At 45.8% G+C, this 27,991-nt stretch overlaps 1 protein-coding gene across 5 annotated transcripts in view; it reads left to right on the forward strand.

Annotated features, from left to right (window-relative positions):
• Positions 1–27,078, forward strand: part of MAST4 (microtubule associated serine/threonine kinase family member 4) — a 542,918-nt gene extending 515,840 nt beyond the window's left edge. For 3 of the 5 annotated variants that reach the window (XM_044916860.1, XM_044916859.1, XM_044916862.1), the window contains 8 exons: positions 1,183–1,310; positions 1,643–1,878; positions 5,849–6,049; positions 8,395–8,624; positions 9,165–9,287; positions 17,916–18,052; positions 20,148–20,329; positions 20,694–27,078. In XM_044916860.1, coding sequence (XP_044772795.1) covers positions 1,183–1,310; positions 1,643–1,878; positions 5,849–6,049; positions 8,395–8,624; positions 9,165–9,287; positions 17,916–18,052; positions 20,148–20,329; positions 20,694–24,562 — 5,106 coding nt within the window. In that variant the 3' untranslated portion in view covers positions 24,563–27,078. The remainder of the gene's footprint in view (positions 1–1,182; positions 1,311–1,642; positions 1,879–5,848; positions 6,050–8,394; positions 8,625–9,164; positions 9,288–17,915; positions 18,053–20,147; positions 20,330–20,693) is intronic. The other 2 variants (XM_044916861.1, XM_021702005.2) reach the window with 1 other exon arrangement.
• Positions 27,079–27,991: the final 913 nt, after the last annotated feature.

A 27,991-nucleotide genomic window follows, 5' to 3' on the forward strand; every position in this document is an offset into this window, starting at 1 on the left:
TGATAGTGGTAAGATGAAAAAATTCACAAAGAAACCAGACAGTTCTGAAACTGGGCAGGGCCCTAGAAAAATGGAAAGGAACATGGAGGGCCCCTACCTCCGTTTTGCTATTTTCAGTAGCTATGCATTGCCTGTTGCCATGGCATTTTGCGTCGTGATTGTTCAGCTCTTCTGTAACGTGTAGGGTTTATAAAGTGTTCCATACCTTTTTGTACGTGACCACTAGATAAGAGCGCATCTGCAAATGGGCTGGCACTGCCCTCACTGTTTTAAAGGAAGGCCATGGAGAGGTGGGGTCTGCCTGGAGGGGCTGCTGGCCAGCCCGCCCAGAGCCAGGACTGAAGCTGAGGACAGGCTTTCCCCCGTGCCTGTGCTCTGGCCCATCCAAGCGGGTCCCGGAACTCTGTTTCCTTCCCGCTGTCTCCTGTTCCTTAGCTACCCTGGGCCTCACCACAGTAGATGATAAGCCATTTAAGGGCCACTCCCACGAGAGCAGCAAGGGGCTGTGTTGGACGGTGGGGAGTGCTTCCTGCCCCGGGCTCTCCGCTCCCAATTTTTCTTTCCATCTTTCCTGTGGGACAGCAGAGATCTCAGGTCTGCCCAAGCTCTGATCCCCTTCAGAAACGCCAGTCCCATCATAGGAAGCTGCCCATCTATGTATGTGATTTATAAGCCAAACAAACACCTCTGACTCAGAACCAAATATGCACTGCCTCCCCACACACACACGTCTTGAAAGAGGTAATTTATTCTTCTCTTTGCACCCAATTCCAATTCATTTCTCTCCTTCCCACTCCTGACTGGTGGCCATTAAATCTTTTTCTCTGTGACTTTCTTTTTTCTGATAGACTTCATGGTTAAAAAGTCATCTACGCTGTGCATTGATCCCGGGGCTTAGAAACCCCAAAGCATCTGTGGACTGTGTTTGCAGATGCAAAGTCCATAATGAGCTAGGGCGAATGGGTGATGAATTCGTAGCTTCCCTGCTCCAGGGAGGAAAGAAATAGATACACGGATCATTCATCTCAGAACTCAAGTAAACAGCGTCAGAAAGTGCCTTCTGAATACACAGTCCCAGTTGAAACTTTTGTCCTACTCTCAGAATCTTCTCCCAAGGTTTGGGGCTTTTCTGCCAAATTCTTTCGAGAATATAATAATAAACGCCAACGCTTCGCCTCGCAGGTTTTCAGCAGCGTAGACCGAATAACTCAGAATTCCAGAGAAGAGAAGGAAGACCCTGGAGGCAAAACGAAAAGCACAGCATTGCCATCCACAGAAACATTCAGCTGGAGTTCGGAATGTTCCGAAATGTATGTGAAACGCCTGTTAAGAGAGGTCGTAAGCGGTCGCTGCTAGCGCAGTGGTTCTTCAGCCTGAGGGAGCATCGGAATCTCCTGGAAACCCTGTGAGAACACAGAGGGCTGGGCCCGTCCCAGCCTGTCTGCTCTGCTGGATCGGGGATGGAGGCCGAGAATGTGCCTTTGTCCTAAGTTCCAGGGCACGCTGTAAAGAACCACTGCGCTAGACGTGCGTTGGTTGGGCTTACCTTAGTTCCATTTTTACTTCATTGCTTCCCAGAGTCTCCTTGAATGCAGTTTCCTAGTGTGTATGCATACATGACTTTGTTTTGTTTTTAATTAAGGCAACAGTTATCCACATCCAACTCTTCAGATACTGAAAGCAACAGACATAAACTCAGTTCTGGCCCACTTCCCAAACTGGCTGTTTCAACAGAGGCAGAGAAAGACGAGGCTGCCCCCTGCCCCAGAGACCTGCCGGAGGAGCCAGGAAAGCCAGCCCTTCCTCCTGCAGAGAGTGCTCAGGAGGAGCCCGAGGTCACCACGCCCGCCAGTACCATCAGCAGCTCTACGCTGTCGGGTAAGCGCCTGGCGTGCAGCCTGCTGTCCCCCCACTCTCCATCCGCCACCTTGACAAGTGATGGCCCGTGCCGGGAACCCCAGGCTGACCTCGCTAGGCAGTGACAGCGGCTGTTTGGTGCGGCTCCGCTCCCTCCACGGCCCCCCGTCTGGGACTTGGGGGGTCAGCTCTTACGGACTGAGCTCATGCCTCCTGGCCACGCGGCCGTAGAGCAAACCCTCCTTGCTCCAGTTTGACCCGAGAGCCAGTTCACTTGCTACCGCTGGGCCTCGGTGGGATTCTCGGATGGCAGGCAGAACTCACTGAGGACCGTGTGGTGTTCTCTGTTGTTGATGCAAAAGCAGGTCCCGCACAGTTGTGTCTAAGTCAAAGTTAGGAGTGAGAAACTGTATCAGACCACGATGTGCTCAAAATTACCCTCAAAAAATGGCTCACGTCCCCCATAAGGTACGACACAAAGCCAGCTTTCCTCCTGGTGTTGAAATGGGTGCTGGTTTCTTTGAAGGAGCTGGTTTCTGTTACGGGGCGTGTTGTGCCAGGTAACTTCTATAGATAGGCACACCAGCCTCTTAGTGCCACAAGATGCTTATTCTGTGGGATTCCCAGATGATCTCCATGCATCTAGGACTAAGAGGGGAGGAGAGAGTGAGAAATACCAGCACAATTCAAATTGGTATTTCACGTGCATATGAAGACCCCACTGCAGACCCATGTTGCCGTCCCAGTCTCTGGGTAACTGGACACAGAAACCCCCCAGACGTCCCTCAGTGGTGGCGAGGCAGTCAAGGGGATTGGGCTTTTCTTGGAGAGCACTTTATAGTGTCACTTTTCTGTGACATAACCTTCTTGACAGCAGAGACAGTATCTTCAAAGGATTTTAAAAGGCTTAATATGTCATTAGATGATCCAGCTTGCATTTCTCTCAGACCAAGCCAAGTGCACTTACAGTATTACTTGGTTTACAACATTTTTTTTTTTTGCACAGCATATCCTTCTACAGAGAAGTGTGCATTTATGCTTTAAAAAAAAAAATGAAACGTGGATATGGGTTAGGGTTGCTATGATAAATGTTTTCATTAAGCTATATTCAATATGCTATATTGATAACCATGGATAATTCCAAGAATTTTTATGAACGTTTTTTTTAACTGAATATTCACAGCATAACTCTTTTTAAGATCATTTCAAGAAAACACATTTTACAGGCTAGGTTTATTTCAGCCTTGCTGAAAAGTTTGCTTCTGTCGAGCTTCACATGTGCTTCTAGTTTATCATGGGGAAAAATAATACGGGTTTTTTATTTCTCTCTCCCTCTTCCCCTCAGTTCTGTTGCCATGTAGGATAATTCCCCTTATCCTTACTTTTTTATAAAGCCAAGAGAATAGCAACGTAGAAGTAGGGTAGACACAACCTAGTGGTCCAAGATTCTTAATTATTTTTAGTTCGTCTTGGTAGTCAAGTCAAATGGAATTATCTCAGTATTTTATATTTCTGGTTACCAAGGTCTCTGTTTCCTAGTTTATGATCATGCTCTGAACACAGTATACTTAGCTCCATTTAAAATTTTTTCTTAATACGATGGATCACTTAGTCTCCATGCCCTGGTCCCCATCAGCAGTGTTGAAGGGAAAGGGATGGAAATGGTATCTAAGCAGTTGATTGATTACTTTCATAATTTAAAAAAAAAAAAAAAACTGCTTAGGTCCTGCCATGCATTTTGGTTAATTGATTCAAACCACCTCGTGTCTCCCCCATACACACACTAAAAATAATCAAAGACCTCGGGGGCTGTACAGAATAGAGAGATGAGCTGATCTGCTCATGGCCAAGGGTAATTAGGAAATCTGAAAACCGTGACTGTAGTAAAATTAAATTTGTTGATTTTTATATTGCTCCACCGTCAAAAAGAAAGAACCCTTGACATTTACAGAACATTAAGGTGACATTATCCACCATTGGCAGAACAGAAATGCAGCTTATATCCAGGGCTATGAGATGAGGTGGTGGAGGCAAGAGGGAGGGATGATAGAAAAGAATACCATATATTCACATTTGGGTATTTAGGGAAGTACAGCTTTATACCTCTTTCTCTTTCTTCATGACTACATTGCTTTTGAATCAGTGAAAAGTAAAAGTCCTGAAGTCTTAGGTGTAGTGCTCGAAGAAACCCATTATTCGTTGTGAAGAGAATCAGCCTTTCATTTTGCACTTGTCAAGGGTCCCACCCCCCTGGATTAGCAAGGAGAAGAGCATGTAACTTACCCAAAAGGAAGCTTAAGGTTTTCGAGATGAGGTGTTTGATTTGTGATGCAGTTTTTATCAAGTCCTTGAGCTGTTGGTTTCTTTATTTAGAGAGCACAGAGTAGATGGACTTGAGTGAGGTTGAGTTGGGCAGATGGGAGCAGGAAGGCTGCTGATACTTCCCTTAGGATTGTCTTCCTCTGTAGGTCACATGGGTGTCACATGGAAGTCTGAATCTTTTCCCGCACCCACAGCACTCTCCCAAGTCCCAGCTGCCCTTAGCAAGGACCCCATCTCTAGGGCAGGTGCCCACTCTGTGCACAAAGGCCAAACTTGAGTGGTACATTCAGTTGAGTGGTACATTCAGCAGCAGAACAGAAATGTGAGTTAAGTCTTATCCAGCCTAACTCTTCCCTAGGCCAAGAGGGTCATGTGCTTTAAAATGTGCCTGCTGGTCTTTCAAAGGATCATTTGTAATGGTATCAGATTCTCTGCATGGTTTGCAAAGCTTAAAGTGATGATTGTGTTGATGGTTTTTAAAGCACGGGGGGGCTTGTAACACAGCATTTAGAAGTCAAAATGAGATAAGCATTGCTTTTTCTGGAGGGACAAAGGTAAACTATCAGTGATTTAAAAAAAAAAAAGAAAGAAAACTGAAAGTCTGCGAAAGCAAGAGTAGGAAGAACCAAAAGGGGAGGCTGCTCACCTTTTCTCTGGGGGGACTCCGCATGTTACTTCTGCTCAGAAACTTTTACTCTTTGTCTGTGCCATTGCCCAGACAGACATCAGTGATTTTCCATTTTTTGTCACTTCCTTCATGGTTACATTCTCTTGGGATCCTCTCCTGAGGGGAGTCCTAATTTTCTAACTAAAAACAAGGAAACAAAAAAAAAACACCTCCAGTGTCTCTTAAGGGTTACTAAGTTTAAAAATAAAGAAGGCACAGCTGGCTTAGAGGGGAAAGGATCTTAGCACTGGTCCGGTAACTTCAGGACAGAGCGAATGACACACTGCCTAGAGGAAAAGCCAGGAAGATGTAGTAAGCCACTGAGTAACACAGTGGGTAATAGGCTTTGTCATCCTGTGAGTTTGCAAGGAGCGGAGAGTGTAAGGGGCTAGATGGCATGAGAAGTCAAAGGTGACACCTCAGGTGCACCTCTGTCAATTAGTGCGTGAGCTTAGTGTAGGTGTGTCCTAGGAGGATGGTAGGAGGTGACACAGGCATAAGGCTACACGAAGAAATGAAGTGATGTCCACTTACCACAAACAGCCTTGTCCACATCATTAACAGCATTGCTAAGGATGATCACTGATATCCCAGGATGGTCATAGTATACAGTGGGCGGCCATGGCATTGATAAGGTGGTGCTGGTTCATAGCATGGCCTTCCATGGGTTGGAAGCGAGGGGGAGGAGTTGTCACTACCAGGGTTGTGAGATAGAGATTCTAGAAAGAATGAGTCTCTAGGTAAGGGGAGTCATGGCTGAGAATGAGCAGACTCGTGGACAGGTAGAGTGACACTTGAATGGACGCCTCTTCCCTCTCCTTCTCCACGGCACCTTTCTGCGACAAGTCATGTGTTTGTAACGTTTGCCTGACACCATAAGGGCTGGCGAGCCACAGGGGAGGACATTTCCCAGTGTGTTCTTCCTTCCCTCTCTCTTCCCCTCTCCCCGCCTCTCCTGTCCCAGATTTCCCTGAATGTGTTTATCCCTTCTTCTTTGTGCAGTTGGCAGTTTTTCAGAGCACTTGGATCAGATAAATGGACGAAGCGAGTGTGTGGACAGTACAGATAATTCCTCAAAGCCCTCCAGTGAACCCGCTTCTCACATGGCCCGGCAGCGATTAGAAAGCACAGAAAAAAAGAAAATCTCGGGGAAGGTCACAAAGTCCCTTTCTGCCAGTGCTCTGTCCCTCGTGATCCCAGGAGGTAGAGAGACATCTACTCGCATGAAATTGTGTGATTTGTGCATGTGTCCCCCCCTTCCCCAGTTTGGAATGCTGGTGGGGATGCAGGATGGCTAGGAGCAGTAACGGGTGGTACCGCCCAGCACAGCTCCCCCCGGGGGCTTCTCCCTGCAGGAGCCTGGGAGCTCCCAGACAGCATGTGTCGCTGATGTCTTCTGGCTTCTTTCTGCATCAGGAGATGAGGCAGGCTTCCTTCCCACAAAGCCTTCTTGTATTTGTTTTCTTTCCTTTTCTGCTCCCCCCTCCCCAAGTGAAGTGGTAAATTTACCTCCTCTGAATAATTTTTCTTCCCTAGATTGGGCATCATTTATATCCTTTACCGAGCTGTTTGTAGCATCTGTGTAGGAAAGCTAAGTATAGTTTTTCCTCATCTAATTAATGAGGAAATAGAAATGGAGGACGTAAGTTTTTCATTTCTGGGGATGCAGAGAGTCACAGACAGCACTGAAATTATACTTTTTCCCAACCCTGTCTGTTGAGCTATGCTTCCTCCTACTGGTAGTCAAACCATTTTCTTCCCTGTATTGGAAGACGGAGCTTAATTACGGTTTTGTGGAATTGGCAGTATTTTTCCACAACTGGGTTTTGCCTCCACAAATCACTACGTGCACAGCAATTCCACTGGAAAAGATGAAATACGCACCCTAGTGTTGGTGACTGAACACTCAAATGGCGGCCAGGGACCGCAAGTGGCAACCAAATTCTGTTGCACATGGCTTGCATTTGGAAGAATACAGACCATGTCTAAAAGGAAGTGTTAATATTTTCAAAATTTCCTGTTTGTGCAGAAAGAAATTTGACAGAAACAAATGCTCATGTGGGGGTTACTGCTCACTCTAGCATACTCTTTGCTGGGAGACATCCTCTTTAGTACCACAAAACAAACACCTATCTCCCTAGTTTGAATGATGGTTCATGACCCAAAGGCAGTGGCCCCAGGGCAGCTGCAGTTGGGAAGGTAAGTCCGCTTTTGAAAGCTGGTAAGAAAGCCCACCTCTTGGTCAAGTAGAGCAATTGTTCAATTTGGGGCAATAAGGGAAACCGTCATGAGGGAAAGGATCGGGGACTTGGCTTTCCAGCAGTTTCGGGGTGTGTGTGTGTGTGTGTGTGTGTGTGTGTCCACTCTGTCCCGTTCCTGCTTGCATGGTTAGAAGTTCACTGACCACCGGTGTGTGTCTCCTCACTTGGTCTTTTGACCTTTAGATAAGAGATAGCCAGCAAAAGAGTACCAAGATGCTACGTGTAGTCACAAAGTGAAGGAGCATGGCTAGTGAGACACTTAGCTTTGTTCTACTTTGGCCAGACCTAAGAATGGGAAGAAGTGATAGTGTGGATACTTTCAGCTTGCTGTGGCCACAGTGTACTCTGTGCACCTGGTGAGTCTTCAGTGGCCCCGGGGCTTAGTGGCTTGGCTTCGACCGGGCTTACCCTTCAACCTCAGCCTCCTCTGTAGATTGTTCTTCTTGTCAAACACACACACAGTTTCACGTGACCCGTTAAGCTCTGTTTAGATTCACACAGATGGAACAGTGACAGCAACAGTAAATTAGAAGTGTGTCTGCTTATAAAACAAGAAAAACAGAGTAGAATTGGTGTTGTGGAAGGTGAACTAAGTTTTTCTTAAAATTTCTCTATTTCACCTGTATTATCCTCTCAGAATTGTTAGAATTATAGGTAACATATGAAGACAATCAGTTATAATCAGAGAAATGAGGAGTGATTCATAGAGAAATTGACATTTCACTGTTGCTTGATCAAAATCACTTACTGAGTACTAGTTCAGTAATGCTGCAAAAAGCAACTGGGGCATTGATAAATTCCTTTCCTGACCATGGATGTTTGAGAATGACCATGTTCAAGTTGTTGAGGGCAAGATTTGGAGCCTGAGGATCTCTTACTATAGGCCACACAGTCTTCTCTGTGTAAAGGCCTACTTGAAATTTGTGCATCTTTGATTTGTTTCTCTAATTAAAACAAAATGTACTAACTAGAACTATCACAGCCAGGTAGGAGCTAGGTTTTGTGTGTATTTTAATTAGTGTAGGGAATTAAGAAATTATAACTTCAGAGAATTAATTGAAAAACGAGTTAAAATAAAGACTCTTTTGAAGTTTTCTTAATAGCCTCTATTTGGAAAGCCATGCTGATTAGCAATATAAATATTTTTATATTATTTCTTTATTAGACATGAATGGATTCGTTTGGTAGCCAAGCTCCCACTCATGGCAGGGCTAATGCAGTGTGGGTTGGCTGCATGGATGTTTGTGTGATCAGGATCAGCTTTGATGACTGGCTTCTGTGTTGCAGATATGTTTGCTGTTTCTCCCCTGGGAAGTCCAATGTCCCCCCATTCCCTGTCCTCGGACCCTTCTTCTTCACGAGATTCCTCTCCCAGCCGAGATTCTTCAGCAGCTTCCGCCAGTCCACATCAGCCCATCGTGATCCACAGTTCCGGGAAGAACTATGGTTTTACCATCCGAGCCATCCGGGTGTATGTGGGAGACAGTGACATCTATACGGTGCACCATATTGTTTGGGTAAGGGCAGCAGCTTCTCATCCTTGTTAGTTTTCACTCCCACGCATCCTGGAGAATGAATAAGTTGGCTGAGGCCTATTTACAAGCAGTTTTTCTGTTAAGCTGGTATTTGGGACCTGTTCCATGCCTTTTCCCTTTAGGGGGTGGCATTGAATTTAGCGAAAACTGGTAATTTCTCATAATTCTGCCCAGTTTTCGTGTTTGATTGTCCAGTCTGCATAGCAAGCTGGTGGAAATGGTCAAAGAAAGTTCTCTTGCCACCCTTCTTTTTCGTTTGTTTTCTTTTTCTTTTTATGTAATTTTTTTCCTGGTCGTCTTTTAAAAACAAAACTACCTTCTTCACCCACCTAAAATTTTATAAGGAATGGTCCTATTTTAGGATGATGACAGAAAAGGAATAATAACCATGCCTTCCTGATTTCCTCTTAGGAGCTTACGATCATTTGCTGATTAACTCAGAATAGTCTCCCAGAAGAAACAGCAGATGTTAGGGTTGCCATTTGTTGGCTTACGAATATATACTCTCTTCTTGGACTTTAGAATGTAGAAGAAGGAAGTCCAGCATGCCAGGCAGGACTGAAGGCTGGGGATCTGATCACACACATCAATGGAGAACCGGTGCATGGACTTGTCCACACGGAAGTTATAGAGCTCTTGTTGAAGGTATTATCTTTTTATGTCCATGCCGTACAGATAAAGCAGGTCATCAGAAACAACTGCTACCAAGAATTCTCTCCTTAAGTTCTACAGTTCTTCTCTATGGTACACCCATACACACTCAGTCTTATAACTGAGAAAGGTATTCAGTAGTCTAAGGTTTAATATAAAGGAGAAGAGAATATGAATTCTCCGGTTATTTATATTGTGAAAACCATGTTCTTATATCTCCCCAATCACTTCCTAATTTAACTTTTTATTCTAAATCATAGGTAACAAGAGTTTTTCATTTTGTGAACCTCACATAGCAAAATCTGTTTGGAAATCACCAATCCTAAGGGTGATTTTCTTCAGGAACATTAAGTAAATTTTATTCTAGTGCAATGGAAGATGAAGTGGTATTACACTGTGAGGTCAGATATGAAGGTTCAGTCTGACAGTTGGATTTCCTTTGAAAGATGGAATTGTGAATACAGGGGTGCCTGGGTGGCTCAGTCGGTTAAGCTTCCCACACTTGGTTTCAGCTCAGGTCGTGATCTCAGGGTCATGAGCTCGAGCCCCATGTCTGGCTTTGCTCTCAGCAGTGAGCCTGCTTGAGATTCTCTCTCTCCCTCTCCATCTCCCCCGCCCCCCCTAACGCTCGCTTACTCTCTTGCAAATCTTTTACAAAAAGAATTGTGAAAATATACACATATACCGTAAATGAAAGAAATAGGTAGTAATGGGGGAAGGGATGCTAGCAATCATTAGGCCTTTCCCCTCTCACACAAATGAATTTGAATGTAAATCATTTTCTATTTCGAATGTAAGCTGAATAAAACCTATAGAGTTAAGACCACAAGAAGCATGAATGTGAGTGGAGAGAGAAAATCTACACTGATCCTCTCGTTTCTGTTGAGTTACTTGCTGTGTCACCTGCTGACTGTAGAATATAAAGTTAGAGCTCCAAATATGGATCTTGTAAAAACACAGATGAAGTTGTGTTTGATTTTAAATCTGTTCAGAAAAAGAAGTCTGTAATCAGAAATACAGTTTCTAATTGGAGGATTATTTTACAAAGCAACAGATTTATGGATGGATGACCTCTTGCTTTTTGAGCACCAGAGGGGCTGTAAGGGACTTCTCTACGAGAGGTGTGAGCCATCGCTTCAAATAACCTACAGCCTATTGAGAGACAGAGCATAAATACATATATGCCATTTAAATAATGTGCATTTAGACTGTTTTCAGAACACTTGCTCTGAGTCCGGTGCCATGGTAGATGTGGATAACACAGGAATTAAGGTATAGTCCTTGCCCTTGAGAAGTATGGGAGATGTAGGAGATGTATGGAAGCAGATAAAGTTCAACTTAATTAGTCAGGGCTGTAGCAGAGGGAGGAATGTCATACTTTCGGAGAGAATATTCTATGAGTGGGGAGAGACATCATAGAGAAGTTTCATTGAATTGAAACATGAAAGAAAATTAGAAATCTAGAAGGCACTACAAAGACGTGGGTGTGCTAAGCCTTCCAAAAATAAGTGCAATTTAATGACTTTTCTCATTTTCTTTCATTCCCGCAGCTAACAGGAGTATATTCTTCAAAAAATTAAGGGTCTGGCCTAGGTTTTGAGAGTAGTTAATAGCATGCATATTCAAAGGTGCATTGTGAAGTAGCAGACTGTAGGAAAGTTACTGCCATCGATTAATTCACATTATTAATCAAATTTTGGTCTTGGGCTCAAAACTGAAGTCTGAGGGGTTGGGGCCTGACGTTGCTGTCATTCATACCCACCAGGTCGTTCCCCAGACACTAGCCACCTTTCTCACAAATGCATGTATCGATCACTGGAGGGATAGGACTCAATATTGAGAGAACACCGCAGTGCCATAGGCAGCATTGGAAATCAGCCAAAGGTCGTGCTGAACACAATGCAAATCGGACAGAGCCCTGCAGGGCAGATATTAACTATTAAAGCTTTCCGCATAATCCCAGCATTTACCCAATGCCTGGGATATAGATGGGTACCCAATAACTGTTTGTGGTATTGAGGTGAACAGTGGGGTTCTCCTTTGCCTGCTATCCAAGAGTTACCATGGGAGGAGCCAAATACCACACCACTATTTTGTTATGTTTTGACTCACGTCTTGATATATATATGCCATTCAGTTCGCCGTTCAACATTAAATGGCTGCCATTAGGCTACGCTTTGCAGTGTGGCTACCGAACAGAAACAGAGGACATGGTGGATAAGACCTGAGTTTTTTAGTTTCATTCCCCATCTATCCCTGATAATATTCTTTGCCCACCTGGTATGCAACAACTCACTCCCAGTAAGTGTCCAAGAAATGGGAGGAGACACAACAGGGTTGCTGACTCAGAGATCCTTTGGCTCTGTGAAAGTCACCTGAAATGACTTCGGGCTCTCCAGGGCAAAATTCTAGAAGGGATGTAAAGACTCCTGAGTCTGACAAGCACCTTCTCTCCTGTGGTCCAGGCCTGCCCCATGGCTAACTCACAGATCGACCCTCTGTGAAGAAGAGCCCGGGCAAGTTGTTGTGGGTTTCCCTCCCTCCCACCCCCTGTCTACATATCCAATATCTAAACCTTTTCACCGCAGAGGTAGGCAGACAGAGGTGTTACTTATCTCTAAAATGCTCCTTGCTCTTTTCTAGGAGCTCACCCTTTGTTTTAGATAATAAGTCTGTGTTTTACAGGTGAGGTTCTCTTAGTTGTTATTCATCCTGCTAGAGCTTTTGCAAATCTTGGCATTAGCATTTAAAAGAGGGTCAAAGGGATTTTGAATGGTAACTCAGTTCGGCTTTCTGCCTTCTTTATAACAGTGTGGCATAGCTCCTGCCACAGCACATCTTCGTGTCATTTCGTGTGTCTGCTCATAAAATCACAAGAAATAATAAACTGAAATATATATATATATATATATACTTATATATCTTTAAAAAATACGCATTTGTTTCCTTGGCTGAGACATTTGATGATTTTCATAATTTGCTTTACATTTGATATGATTCAAGATTTTAAAACCTGCTTCTGTGAAATTTGAAGATAGATTTCTCCTGAAGGTCTCTGGCAAGGCCTCTTGGCAGAATCCAATCCCATTTATAGCATTTTGTCCTCCTCCGGTTACGGAGCACCTTCGTTCCTGGATCTAGTCAGCGTGTCTCTGAAATTGTGTAAACGCACACATAGGGTATTGGAGAGCCGTGACATCTCTGTCACAGAGCCAACAGAGGATCCTGCCTCTGGTTCGTAAAGGGAGCACTGGAGAGGAGCAACCAATGTAATGAAACAAAAAGGATACAAGGGATTTAATTATCTTCCCAGTGAACTGTGTAATCATGTCGCTTTCTTCCAAATTTAAACAGCGATTCTGGGACAAAGTGTAAAGTGAGGAGCATCCACACTGGGCTGCCTCATGCCATCGCTCCTGGAACACCAGGGCGGTAGCTCTATTTTGGTGTTCTTGGCTGCTGTTTCCTTGATGTTTTAGGCTTGCAAACTACTTCATGAAATGTCGTGGCACCCTTAGGAGAAGGTGGAGGCTGCTAGGTGTCTGTTTAGAAATGCTTGTACAGTATTCACTTATCTTTTGGAATGTGAACGTAGGAAGCATTTTCCACGTTTAAACCTTCAACCTTTGGTCTCATTTACTCTTGCAACTTGCAAGCAAACCTGCTGGGGAGGCACTAACTTACGTCCACAGTCACTTCACATCATAGATCCATGGAATTATAGAATCTTTACTTCTCCAGTTCAGTTCCCCATTGGCTCTGGGACTCCCTTAAAGTGTGCTCCTTCACCTTTGCCTCCCCCTCTCCTGCCACAAGGAGTTAATCACCTCCATTTGGCTTTCAGGTAGCTTTCTCAGAGAACTTCACAAAAGCAATAAAATCTTTCTCCACCCACTGCTATGGTGGGTGAAGTCCATATTGATGCACGTAATAACGTGCCCAGCTTTACCTCTCTAATCTGGGAAACTCTCAATTAAGTCAGGTTGCTTTTTCAGGACAGCATTAGTTTAAATGCCCAGTACATAAGAGATGTATGTTCTTCATCAGCCTGTGCTTCAAAAATTTCCTTTCTATGAACTCTGGGGAACTTTTAGATACTAGAATGAAGGCCATCAAATAGCATCATTATTACCATCCTTACATATTCTTTGAACCCTGAAAATGTGCAGAGCATTGTGTTAGGTCCTGAAAGATCATATAACAGAGGACACACAAGAATAATAGGTAATAGGGAGTGCTTTATGTAGACGAGCTCCTATAATCCTTACACCCTAGGAGGTAGGTGCTGTAAATAACAGTGTGTTCCCACCTTACAGATGAAGAAATTAAAGCAGGAGAAAGTTAGCAGAGCACCCCGAGGTTATCTGCTAGGAAGGAGCAGAAAAGGATTTGCACCCTGCTGTGTAGTATCGGGCCTGTGCATCGCATTAATCCAACCATAGTGCTCCATACCTGCAGTTCTCTGATTGCCACATGGAGAAACGGTTGCAATACCAGTCTGTAGTCAAAGGAGCAGACTATAAATATGGCCCAAAGCCCAAACGAGAGGGTGCTGAAACTAGGGTAGACAGGAAGAGTTGGGGGTTATGGGTAGAGAGTTAGTGTATGTGAAGGGAGTGTGGGATGGTCTCAGCAGAACATAGAGGGTGTGTGCACACAGAAGGGCAAAAAAGCTCAAAGTGCTAGAGGTACATGAGTAAACTAGTGTGGCAGGAGCCTGGGTTTGTATATGGGGTGGGGTGTGCAAGATGGTTGAGGCTGGATTGTGGAGGATGTGAACGAGAGCAAAGACATAGGCCTACAGAACGTGCAACATTCCCCATGTGCATGATGCAGAGAAAGGAATGTAAAAATAGTCTTACCTCAATAAGATATCCAAGGCCAACCGATAAGCTAACATGGAGCCAGACTGAGAGGAAGAGATTGGTTAGCCTCCCATTGTATTGAGTTCAGGCAGCTTAAAGTAATTCCCCTCCCACCATGCACAATTATACAAATGGTTTATAGTAAAAGTGAACAAACTGAACATTTAACAATCTGCTGGCCCCATTTTTTGTTGTTTTTTAAACAAGTACCACAGAATTTCTCTTAGAAGAGTTCACTCGTTCTTCAGAAGAATGTAGTGAGGATGAACTGACCCAGTAAGACAAATTGCACTGAGCTCAGACAGCCCTCCATGTAGCCAATGAATCCACCAGGTGGCAGGCTTTATGATTCCTACCCTATTGTCGAAAAAGTTATTTTTCCATTCATTTACCACTTTCGTTGTCATTAATGCTCCCAGTGAAATATTTGCACTCTGTATCTTCTGTGTCTGTAGTTCCTGCTTAGGGAAGTTATCTCGGTGTATTTACATAAGTCAAGCAAACTGTCCTTTGGAATAGCCATATATAGAAACAAGAAAGACAAAACCGGGTTTGGTTTTTATAGGGGAAGGGAATATTTGTACAGAGCTCAGTGGTGTGCTCTGATTTAAAAACCCTGGTCATAACTATTTTCTTATGAGATATGTTCATCATTTATGTTTATTTCTTAAAATGTTTATGCTATTTTTATATTTCTTCATTTTCTTCTTGATAGTCTGATACGTTGATCATTCCGAACTATATTAACCCAATGCCTGGTTCCCTCACCACCACCCGTTAAGTACAAGCCATGTACTCTGCTGGGAGCAAGAGAGGTGGAGGACCAGGGCACGCCATGCCCATGACGAGTGGGCACAGGAGATGAGAGGCAGAGGGCCAGGGGTGGGCTCTTCCAAACTGGGCTCTGGGACCTTGGGAAGAAGAAAACCCAGTGTCCCTGAATCTGTTTTCCTCATCTTTCATGCAAGGATAACAATTCTTTCCCACTTCACCAGGTTGTAAAAAAATAAAACAGCCCTCCTGACATGGTGGTGAAAATAAAATAAGAGAATATATGTGAAAAACACTTTAATGCTCAAAATACGCTTTTAAAAAGCCTGCGTGACATTGTTAACCACTTATAGATATAGGAAGGCCGGTGGTGAATTATGCTAGAAAGGGTAGAATTGGACTCAGGTTCAGTGACTCACATACTAGGACAGCCTCAGTGGTCATGAAGGCTCTCTGTGTCCCATCTGTATATGAATATGGAAAAAGGTTGAAAGAACCACATGGTCACAAAGGCTCTCTGTGTCCCGTCTATGTATGAATATGGAAAAGGGTTGAAAGAACCACAATGAAAGATAAACTCCATCCATCTTGGTTGCTCTTTTCATTCACCTAAGGCATGCAGGACAAAATTACATTTTAGCATGACCTCCCTCAATTTGTGAAGAGAAGATCCCATTCCAAACAACCTCCAATGGCAGGCCTTTCATACTTAGAAGCTGAATGTTCTGTTCAAACAAGAAATAGAGTGTCAGTCTTTACCATCAGATGAAGGTTTATTCTTTAAAGTTTTGGCATTTGCATGTAGAACATACAGTTTATTCTTTCAGAATGATTTTTTTTCCTTTTGTTTCAGTTCGAATCCTATTTCCCTAAAATATTTTTTTACAATTAGGACATTAGGTGTGGGAATTCATGTTTTAAATATACAAAAAACTCTAAAAATCAGTCATAAAATACTAAGACTTGCTGATTCTAAAGTGGATATAAGACATGGACAGACCATCTCCTGAAGAGATAGAAATGACCAAAATAAATGAGACACCGTCAAAGAACGGAGATTAAAACTTGATAGAGCTTATTTGTATAAAATTGGTCATTTGTTTAATGTTAATATTCAGTTCTGACAAACCTGTGGTAAGAAAGGTATTTATGGGGGCACCCGGGTGGCTCAGTCAGTTAAGCGTCTGACTCCTGCTTTTGGCTCAGGTCATGGAGTCCTGAGATCAACCCTTGTGTAGACTTCCAAGCTCAGCATGGAGTCTGCTTAAGATTCTCTCTCCCTCTCCCTCTGCCCCTCCCCTTACTCGCTCGCTCTCTCTCTCAATCTCTCTATCTCTCAAATAAATCTTAAAAAAATATTTATGTGCTGCCCACAAAAATACATATTGACATAAACTTTCTGTAAAATAGTGTATTAGTATGGACCAAGAGTCTATAAAAAATTTGGAAAGAGCCTTTGACTTGCTGCATTGACTCTAATTATGTAATCTAAGGAAAATGAGAGATTAGGACAGTGATTTATAGATAAGGGTACTTATGACTCGTAAAAGAACTGAAAAGTAGAAAACAATAGCAGTATGGAAATACTTAAGGTTTGATTCACCCATCTCCTGGAATATTATTTATACAGCCAATAAAAATTATGTTCTTAATGAACATTCAATGATGCAGGGAAGGTTTTTCAAGTTATATAATGTGAAATGGAAAAACAACATAAAGCTAAATATTAGATTAACTAAGATTAAAATTATTTATGAAGTATGTCCATATATGTGCATAATTTATACATGCCTGAAAAAAGATCAAGAAATATACTGAAATATTATCAGTGTTAGCTGAGTGATAGGTTTCTCAATGATTTTTATTTTTACTTATGCTTTACAATTACTTCTTATGATGTCATGTATTATTTCCCAAACTGGAATGGGGGCGTAGATGTTAACATGAAAGCAGTCAGTCCTCATTGGTTTGGTCCCCTGCCCCCACCATACTTAACTCCCCCATCACTTAGTACCACTTAGAGCTGACTTGCTAGGTGTTTTCCAGGCTTAGGCCTTTTGAAAGACCCTTCTCCTTATACTTCTTGTCTTTTCAAGGTAATCAGGGCCATCTGTGATTTTGAAAGGACATGTTTCTCCCCTGGTTATTAAGAAATTCAAGAAGAGGTCATTGATGCAGGAGTGAAGGGGATCAGTCCTACCGTTTGCCCTGGGCACCCCTCGGCCCGGCGTCTGACTCCACTCTCCTCTCTACCCTCAGGGCCTGCCCAGCAAGCCCTGTCCCAGCACTGAGTGAAAGGCCCAGAAATCCACCAGGAGTTGCCTTACGATGCGTGACCTGGTTAAAGAGAGGCTGTTTTATACTCACTGGCATCGACTTTCCAGTTCGGCAAGCTGACAAGTTTTATGGTGACAGAAAAGGAATCTTTTAAAATAATTAAAAATAAAAGTCTCATTCAGTTTTGCTAGTCTGTGATTTCTAGGTCAAAGGAAAAACACAAAAAGAAAAAAGAAAAATAAATCAACCAAGAACAGACAGACAGCCCCTGGGCACATTTATACTTAATACATATGGATGAAGATAACTCTTATTTATAGAGTGCTTTCCACCTGTCACACTCGGTGCTGAAGGCTTTACTAACTCCATCCCATGGAATCCTCACATGAGCCCCTGTGAGATAGGTATGATTCCGCTGTTAGATAGTGCAGGTGTTTGAGGCAGAGAGGAGAAGCAACCTCCTGCGGTCACCGGACTGGGATTTGAACTCACATCTGTGGAGTCCAGAGCCTGCCCTCTTAAAGCAACCTGTCATTTTGCCCTCCACCCTTTGTGTTCTGTCAGGATGTCACTGCTTAAAAGGTTACTTAGAAATGGAAGGCTTTTGTACATATGTCTTTAGGTATCTTTTGTCTTTGAATCTCCTAGCCCAGTTCTGATCTTATTTCCTCCCAGAGTTTCCCTTTAATACCACCCACTTTTTTTATAGAGTGGAAATAAGGTGTCAATCACTACTACCCCATTTGAAAACACATCAATCAAAACGGGACCAGCGAGGAGAAACAGCTATAAGAGCCGGATGGTGAGGCGGAGCAAGAAATCTAAGAAGAAAGAAAGTCTAGAAAGGTTAGTTACAGCAGTATTTTTGCGAGTTTGGTATATACCCATGTCGGAGGAAACTTACCCTTACTTAATTTAAACACTTATATGTGAGAAAGATCCATTGCTCTGTGAGACATTTCATGCTGTGGTTCAAATATTTATACATTAAAGTTCACATTCATAATAGCATTATTTTTCACAATGAAAAGATTTACATAGTTACATCATAGAAAAATTCAGATTGCTTTTTTTTCCCTGTGTGAGTACCATGAAAAGCCCTTTGCTGTTTCTTAAGCCTCTAGACTTCATTTCAAGTGAGTTGGATTTAAGGCACTGGATCTTCAGGCACTTTTTAGCATTAAATCTGCATTTAATAATGTCCTTTACATTATCTAAAAACATACAATTGCTATTTTTTAAGTGGCAGATACTAGAAAATAACTATATCTTTAAAGCATCCAAATAAGCCTAAAAATAAAGGAGTTTTGTTTTACTGACTGAAGATCTAACTGGGTTACACATTTGCAATCGGGGAGGCACTATGAGTCTTTTTGTGCTCTCTGCACACACTGGCAAAATGCGTGTATGTGTTTGAGGTGGGGACATTTCTCGCCAGACAACTGTCTGGATGGGCTCCCCACGTGACGCTACAGAAGCATCCCTCCTTTGCCCACTTGGATCTAATGTGTCTGATTGTATTAAGAGGATTTTTAGTGATAGAAATGTGGGAAAATAAGTAAATGAAAAAAGAATGCTTATTAAGTCCAGGAAAGACAAAAGCATACAAGAAAGGAAATGGAATCATGCTTTGCATAGCCCAGCTGTGAACAATATTTAAAATATAAAATAGAGGGAAAAAAGGCCACCCTTTTCTCTAACCGAAAGTTTTGGTTTAGCTCTAGAGGGAGGAATAGAAAAAGGGAAGTGTATTTGGTCAGAAGGTGGAAGGGGGCTTGTGTAAGAGCTTCATCCTCATCTTCTCTGCTAGGAAATCAATAGATAGTTTCTAAAACTGAAAAACGAAAATATAGCATAAAGAGATTACTTAGCAATATGCAGACAAATAGGAGAAGAAACAGCTAAAGGAGTAGAAAGTGGTTTCTCAGGCGACTGGGCCAAGGGCAGAGTAGTGGAGTTGCTATTTTTCATTATGAACTGTATAAAATGATGTAATTGTTTAACCCAAGTACATGTATTGCTTTGATTAAAATTAAACACATGAGTTCTGAGATATGTGCTTTATTAGATAAATAAGTGATTTATATATTTTTTAATGTGTGCTTTATATTTGGATTAATTTGGATTATGCTTTAAGTCGTACAGAGCACTGTTTCCAAGGGGCAGCAGTGTTTAAACTTTTGCTTAAGCTCACTGGGGGTGAGTGAGGCTTGCATGATGGCAGAGGTAAAAGAACTTTCTACAGCCACTTGCACTTCTAAGCCGTCTGAAGCTTTTTTTTTTTTTTTTTGCTTTAAGATATGCTTGTTGAGCACTAAATACACATTTGCTTCTGCTGCAGCATAGTGTCTGGTGCCCTGCTGATACGATAAGCTTCAGTTCACCTTTCTCACTTTTTCTATGTTAATGTACAGCCTACGTTGTCATTAGGAATTTTCAAGAGCCCACAGTGGAATAAGCACAGCAAACAGCCCCTCCTAGATAAAGCCTCTGCCCAGCGTATCACCATTAAAGAATTCTATATCCAAGATAATGGTTTTTCTTCCAGAGATTTACTTTGTATTATTTCTTAATTAAATTGTGTCATTGTGTCTGAGGGTGCATGCTTAGAATCTTTCGGGTAAAGAATGCCCTTCTCATAAACCTGACAAATAAATAAATGAATACTTATTTCATGTATTTTATATTTTTCCTACTTTCTCAGCCCTTCCTAAAGTATTTGGAATTGAGAGAGCTTCCGTTATATACTATTAAGACTCTTCCTTTATAAGTCATAAGAAGGTTTTTAATTTGAAAGTGGGTACCTACGCCTTAGTGTACGATCTGCCACCAGACCGCTGTCCCTCGCCCAGAGGTGTGAACTGACTACACGGGTATTGTGGGGAGACAGGGGTGGCCCCAGATGTAGAATCTAATCAGTTTTCTCTTGTTTTCACTCTAGGAGAAGATCCCTTTTCAAAAAACTAGCCAAGCAACCTTCTCCTTTGCTCCACACCAGCCGAAGTTTCTCCTGCTTGAACCGGTCCCTATCATCAGGGGAGAGCCTCCCAGGTTCCCCCACTCACAGCTTGTCTCCCCGGTCCCCCACGCCCAGCTATCGCTCCACCCCCGACTTCCCATCCGGTGAGTGAGTCTCCTGGCCCACACAGCAAGGGAGAGTTGAGAGGAGGTCAGAATCACCATCTGAGCTCCTGAGGGACAGGAGGCTTATTCCACTTAATGAAAGATGGTTGAGGATGTAGATGGCAACGAACAGGATTTATAGGGCAGTCATGAGATGTGGCTATTTAGACCTAATTAAGGCAGGAAGTAGTGGGTTGAACCCTGATGTGGGGAAGATTTATCTGAAAAGCGTGTATTCATTAGAGTTAAATGTAAGACAATTTTCTGACCTTTATCGGACCTGATCTAAAAGAGTTTGGGTTGGAAGCACGGAAAAAAAAGGGAAGGAGTCCACTGCTCACGGCTTTCTGTTTTCTACCGACAGGTACTAATTCCTCTCAGAGCAGCTCCCCAAGCTCTAGCGCCCCCAATTCCCCAGCAGGGTCAGGACACATCCGGCCCAGCACCCTCCATGGTCTGGCCCCCAAACTCAGCGGACAGCGCTACCGGTCCGGAAGGCGGAAGTCGGCTGGCAGCATCCCCCTCTCCCCGCTGGCCCGGACCCCCTCTCCAACGCCACAGCCCACCTCCCCCCAGCGGTCACCATCCCCTCTGTTGGGACATTCCCTTGGCAATCCCAAGATCGCTCAGGCCTTTCCCAGCAAAATGCACTCCCCTCCCACCATCGTCAGACATATTGTGAGGCCCAAGAGCGCAGAGCCCCCGAGGTCCCCGCTGCTCAAGCGCGTGCAGTCAGAGGAGAAGCTCTCCCCCTCCTATGGCAGTGACAAAAAGCACCTGTGTTCCCGCAAGCACAGCCTGGAGGTGACCCAGGAGGAAGCGCAGCGGGAGCAGCCTCAGCGGGAAGTGACCTTGCAGAGCCTGGAGGAGAGTGTGTGTGAGGCGCCTTCGCTCAGCCGCGCCAGGCCTGTGGAGCAAGGCTGCCTGAAGCGCCCCGTCTCCCGGAAGCTGGGGAGACAGGAGTCTGTGGACGAGCTGGACCGAGAGAAGCTGAAGGCCAAGGTGGTAGTGAAGAAACCAGAGGGCTTCCCAGAGAAACAGGAACCCCACCAGAAATCCCATGGACTTGGTAGTGATTTAGAGAACCTCTCGACTTTTCGGCTAGAAGAGAGAGAGAAAAAGATATACCCAAAGGCTTTGGAAAGGTCAAATCATTTTGAAAACAAAGTGGCCTTGCAGGAGACCCAGTCCCTGGGCAGTCTACTGAAAGGGGCTCTTCACAAGCAGGCGAGCGTTCGGGCCAGCGAGGGGGTGACCTCGGAAGGGGCAGCGACGGGCCAAGTCCTGGCACCTGGGGAGCACAGCCAGGGCATCTGTGACTTCAAGCGCACCTCTGCTCCCAGCACCCTCCAGGACACTCTCTGTCACTCCACGGACAGGTCCAGCTCCGCAAAGGGGGACAACCTGGAGAAGGCCCCCCAGGCCAAGGAGTGTCTCCGATGTGAGAAGTTAGACAGCAAACTGGCCAACATCGATTACCTCCGAAAGAAAATGTCACTTGAAGACAAAGACGACAGCCTGTGCCCTGTGCTCAAGCCCAAGATGACCTCTAGTGCCCACGAAAGCCTGCCCGGGAACCCAGTCCGGGCCATGGGTGCACAGCAGGAGGCCCTGCCGGCCTCTGAGAGCCGAGCGTTCATCAGCAGTGCCCACCCGACGCAGATCAGTGCTGTTTCTTTTGTCCCTCTCAAGGCCCTAGCCGGCCGGGTGGATGGTGGAGTGGAGAAGCCGGGCTTGGTTGCTCCCGAGTCACCTGTCCGCAAAAGCCCCTCCGAGTATAAGCTGGAAGGTAGGTCTGTGTCCTGCCTGAAGCCAATTGAGGGCACTTTGGATATTGCTCTCCTGTCTGGACCTCAGGCCTCCAAGACCGAGCTGCTGTCCCCGGAGCCCGCACAGAGCCCCAGCCCCGCCAGTGAGGTGGGGCCCTCTGTGCCACCGGCTCTCCCCAGCAGCGGGGGCATGAAGGGTGACACGGCCGGTCAGAGGGAGCCTTCCCCTGCCAGCTTCAGGATGAGCAAGTCCTACCTGCTGGAGTCCCGGTTCCCGCCCTCCAGCCGGGGTCTCCAGAATTCACCAGCAGCTCCCTTGCCTGAGCCTGAGCTAAAGCGGGACAGGAAAGCTTCCCATGCTGCCAGGAGCCCCGTGACAGCCACGGAAAGCGATCTCCAGCACAGAGAGGGGGGCCCCAGCAAACACCAAGACCACAGCCCCGACACTAAACTCCTCCCCTTCCTGGGGCCGAACCCCCACGGTGCCGACCCGTCCAGGTCACGCAGCCTGCTGCCACCTGAAGGCGCCCCCTCGAGGGAGAAGCTGAGCGGGAGGGAATCGTCTGAAAGAGGCCCTTCCGTAGCCAGGGGCCAGCGGTCCGCTACCGGGCCTGACTCCCGCAGAGACCCCTCCGTGGAGGTGTGTCCTCCAGCCGCTGCTAAAACCAGTGACGGTTCCAGAAACGCCCCCTCTGGGGGAAGGCCCCGCCCCGACGGCTACACACAGCCCCACCCCACCCCCACGGAGAACGCATGGGGGCCCTGTGGGAAAACAAGCCACAGAGACGGCCGGCTTGAGGTGAGGCCGCTGGCGAGGGAGGACTCCTCTTCTTCGCCGTCCGCAGGGACTCCTTCCGAGAGGGAGCCCGGCAGAGGAAGAGGTGGTACGGAACCCCCGCCCGAAGTCCCTCCTGCCCGGCGGTCCCTGCAGCCCCCCGGCACTGAGAATGGGAAAGGAGACCCGCTCTCCGGTTGCCCAGCGTGGCAGAAAGACAGTCCCCAGGAGCCCGAGAGGAAGGAAGAGCTTCTACAGAAGCACGTGAGCAGTAGCTCCCAGCCCGCCCCAGTCACCAAAGAACTGCCGGGCCTGGCCGCTCGGCCGAGCCACTCCTCGGGCAGGGAGCCGGGGGGCGGGCCTGGTGCTGCAGAGCCCGGCCCGGGCCTCCACGGTGCCCCCAAGCCGACCGCAGCGCACAGTGAAGGCGGCGGCCACAAGCCCAGGCCTGGCCCTGACCCGAGCCCTCCGCAGTCTAAGCACCCGGACAGGGCCCCCTCCTCCCAGAAGCCGGGCGGTGGGCCTGCAGCGGGCAGAGAGCCTGGGGCTCAGCCGCCGGGGGGCCCCGGCCGAGAGGGCAAGGGCGGCAGCCAGGGTGTGTTGGATGCGCTCCCCGCCCTCCCAGGCTCCCAGAACACAGCCGCTGATGCGACGAGCCAGCGGGGAGGTGGACGCTCCGCTCCGCCGCGCACCGAAGGGGGTCTTGCCGACACCAAGCTGAAACCCGCCAGCGGCGGGCGTCCCCCCGAGGTGCTGGAGAAGCCCGCGCGGCTGCCGTGGCAAGGACACCCCGGAGCTGAGGCGTCGGTAGACCGGCAACCCGCCGCTGCCAGTGAGAGGCAAAACCCGTCCCCAAAGCACCCCAGACCATCCACTGTGAAAGATTGCCCACCTCTGTGCAGACCGGCAGACAAGAGTGCGGGTTCGCCGGCCGGCGCCGCCGACGGGAGGTCTGGGGGCAGGCAGTGCAGCGAAGCACTTTGTGTGGCGGCCGACAGCGGGAAGCCCGAGGCCAGCCTTCCCCTGGCGCCCGGCGAGGCCAGGCCGAAGGGCACGGAGAGGCCGGCCGCTGCCGTGGGGAAGGGCTTGCCGGAGGCCAAGGGGCGAGGGCTGAGTCCCCAGAAGCCGCCGACCGAGGCAGGCAAGCCCGGTGGTGGCATGAGCCGGTCACCCTCGGCCACCGGGCAGAGCTCTCTGCGCCCCGCTGCCCTCCCGGAGAAGCCTCTGAGCCACTCCTCCAGCTTTCCCGAAGCCAGACCCGGGGCGCGAGAGGCCGCTGCGAGCGGCAGTGACGCGTCCTCCGCCAAGGCCGGCGGGGCTGCCGCTAAGGCCCTGCCTGGTGGGGATGGCCGAACCCCCATGACCAAGAGCGACTCCTTGCCATCCTTTCGGAGCCCCACCGTCACTCTGGAATTGCACCACCCGGGCCCCAGTGTGGCAGGGGGCGCCGGCCACCGGGACAGGGCCTTGGCGGGGACTGCCACCGTGGGAGAAACCAAAGGGCGAGAGCCCGCCCCGGCCCAGCCCCCTCAGACTCGGAAGCAGAACCCGGGCAGAGAGGTCACCAAGGCGTCCCCAGCTCCAAACCCTGAGCGGCCCATCGCCCTTTCTTCTGAGAAGGACTTTGTGGTCCGGCAGAGGCGGGGGAAAGAGAGTGTGCGTAGCAGCCCTCACAAAAAGGCCCCGTAATGGGCCAGGCCCCAGGCCGCACTGGGGAGACCCGACCTGAATGTGTACCTGAGTCTTGACTACCTTTCGAAACCAGCACTGTGGGGGGACGCCCGCGGGCAGAGCCTGGAGCCTCGCCGCCGCCGGGCCGGGCGGGGAGAGGGAGAGAAAGGCAGAAAGTCGGACAGACAGAGGGGACCTTCTTCCAATTGCCTTCCCGATTGTTACGGTAAAACTGTTACCAGATAGTGTTTGTACAAACAGCAACGACAAAAACCTTTACAGTTGAGGGTTGTTGAGGAAAAAGATTTTCTCTGTAAATACCTAGCAATGTGTTTGGTTTGGGATGTAGAGTCGGTACCTTGCTGCTGATTGCATTGTTTACCACAGCTTTCTTTTTTTTTTTTCCAGTTAAGATTTTTGCTTTACCACTTACCATAAAGTAGTAAGGAAGCAAAACGGTTAAAATTGGGTGTATGGAAAAGTATAGCTACGCTCCTGTTTGTCTATACCCATCCACCCACCTGTTTTTTGGTCTGTGGTTTTAAGAGAATGTTTCAATGAAGCTACATTTTTCTAAGTTGAAACATTCTAAGTAGAGTTAAAGGTGAAAGAAAGTCCTAGATACAGTAGATGGTGAGTTTTCGTGTGTATTTTTCAAGAGAGACTTTGGTAGTACTGTATCTGGCTACCTATGTTTCCAGATCTGAAAGTAAGAACTACTCTAATCACTGCATTTGGAATCTTCCTCCATTAGGAATGGCCGGAGCCAAGGGAGCGAACCATTTTCACTTCACAGCCATCCCAGTGGACATTCTGATCCTGGGTCCAACTGTCTGAAAGGCCAGTTGTCCTTGTCTGTGGGCGCGTATGTGGGGTCTTCACCCTTGCTGTAGCGGGGGCTGTAAACACACGTCAACTTTATTTCTCTTGCTTTCCCTTCTTTTCATGCTCTTAAACTCAGGCCTTTATGCTATGAGTCACTAGTCCAAGAAGCACACATCTTGTAGTAGTTTTGCACCAGCCCTGCTCTTGAACAAAAAGGAAAATTCCTGGCCACACACAAATCTGAGAGTACTTAAATCGATTAAGAAGGATCAGGCATTGGAAGAGGTTTTAAATTGCTTTTTTGAGGGGAAAGGGGGCAGATTTTGGCATCATAGCATATATATTAATGAATAATCAGGACATCAGATACATCTTAATACATAGCTGGGGCCTTATGTTGTAGACGAAGCTTGCTGTTTTTAGCAAGTTCCTGGGTTTCACATTCATTTCTGACGCATCGAGTAGCTCCATACATTACATAACACGATCTCTTTATTTGTATGCAAAAAAAAAAAAAATACTGTATTAATAAAGAGCAGCATTTTTTTAACAAAAAGACTTGGTGGAGCTATTTGGTGCTTGAATGTGTCCTTTTTACTTTTGCTAAGCCTTATTTAAATTTTGTATACCATGGGATATGTAGAATTCGTCAAATCATTTTAGTGCTGAGGGGGTTTTTTTGTTTGTTTTTGTTGCAGTTGTCCTGGTGGCTTGTTTTGTATTGTAAGACGACACTTGCTGACATAAGTTCTAAAGGCACTAAGAGAAAATACACACAGATAAGTCTTTATAAGATGTTTGGGATCCATAGCAGGATATTTTATTTTGTTTTTTAAGAGAAAAAAACTTACCAGTAAATACTAATTCAGCACCCAAACCCCCTCGGATGTCTTAGTATCTTCAAGCTATAAAATTGTTCCTCTAAGCACAGCCTGTGGATTATAAATTATTTAAGCAAGGCTGTAAACCCTTCTCCAAAAAACACAGGCATAACTTAACTGACTACTTGGTTGTCCTTCATTGTACAATGAGTTGGCAATGGAAAAAAAAAAAAAAAGTCTCCTCCTTGCCCCTGATTTTTTTTTTTCCCATGTAGTTTTAGCTCTTCCCCATCACTACATTGTGAAATTGTAGAAGAAACAAATATTCTAAAAGAACTCACGTGGGTTTCCAAAGTGGTCTCAACATTTATAATTCATATCTGTATTTGGCGGTTGTCATAACCCGGTCCTCTGTACTCAGACACCACGGCAGGTCTATCGGGGATGTAGTTCAAGGTTTATAGCCTTTGCTTTTTAACTGTCCAGTTTCCTTTAAAGCACAACTAGCTGCTTGTTTACAAATGATATTTTTATGTATATTTTGTATAGTGTATTATCATTTTTGCCAAATACGTTTTTGCATTTTGGATGAGTAAAGAGTACTTAAGGTTGCATTCATGTAATACCTGTTTGTTGTTGTAAACCTCTCCGGTCAGCTGGTAGAAATTCTCCTGTGTTCTATTTGGTCAGTCTCCTGTGATTGTAAGATGTGCTCCTCGGTAGTACTCCCAGCTGTAGATTTACCAGCTTCAAAGTTTGTTAGGATCTGTGCAATAAAGTGTTTGCAGTCTTATTTTCTCTAAGAAATTCCCTATGGATGTCATAACTGTTGTATATGGAACAAATATTTATACTTATGCAATTGCATAACATTGAAATAAAAATTTAGCATGAAAAGATAATGACTAAGATGTTCTTTTCTTAAATATACACATACATCTCTACAGTGTTACTGAATATAACTGTATATTATTGGAAGTATGGGGCTTTGCAGATTGCTTTTTATGGAGGGGAATGGTTTGCTAATTTTTTTTTTTTTTAAGATTTTATTTATTTGAGGGAGAGAGAGAGTGAGAGAGCACAAGCAGGCGGAGCGGCAGGCAGAGGGAGAAGCAGACTCCCCGCTGAGTGGAGAGCCCTACGTGGGGCTCAGTCCCAGGACCCTGAAATCATAACTTGAGCTGAAGGTGGACGTTTAACTGACTGAGCCACCCAGGTGCCCCTGATGGTTTTCTTAACTTACACAACTGTTCTCTTCTTGAAGATTAAGTCTTCCTATAATGCCTTCCTACATTTTCTCCCAACCTTATTCCTTGCCTGCAGAACTTACCAGCTTCCACACCACGGTCACTGTCTTTGTGCAGTCTCTTCCTCAGGGACACCATCTCCTTCACTTCACTTCTCCTAAAAACCTTCCTCCATCAATTAGCATTGTGCCCTGTCTTCGTTCATTTCCTCCCTTCCTTTCTCTTTCCTTGTAATCAAAGCCGTTGAAACCACCAGGAATGAAAGATGCAGCCTAACATTTGTTGTCTACCTAGTATATACATATATTACCTAGTATATGCATGCGTAGTGCTGGGCAAGATGCTTTTCATCTCCCATGTCATTTGAGCCCCAACCCAGATGGTAGCAGCATCCCTATTTTACAGATGAGGAAACAGGCCCAGACAGACTATGTTGTTTGTTTAATATACACCCTGTTAAGAGAGCTTGTATTAGAATCCATATTTTTTTTTTTTTTTTCTGGCTCTAAAGTTCTTGACCTTTCTAAGTATGTTCAGATGTCATGTGATTGCAT

The sequence above is a fragment of the Neomonachus schauinslandi genome, chromosome 7 (assembly GCF_002201575.2).
Source record: "Neomonachus schauinslandi chromosome 7, ASM220157v2, whole genome shotgun sequence".
Taxonomy (NCBI): Eukaryota; Metazoa; Chordata; class Mammalia; order Carnivora; family Phocidae; genus Neomonachus; species Neomonachus schauinslandi.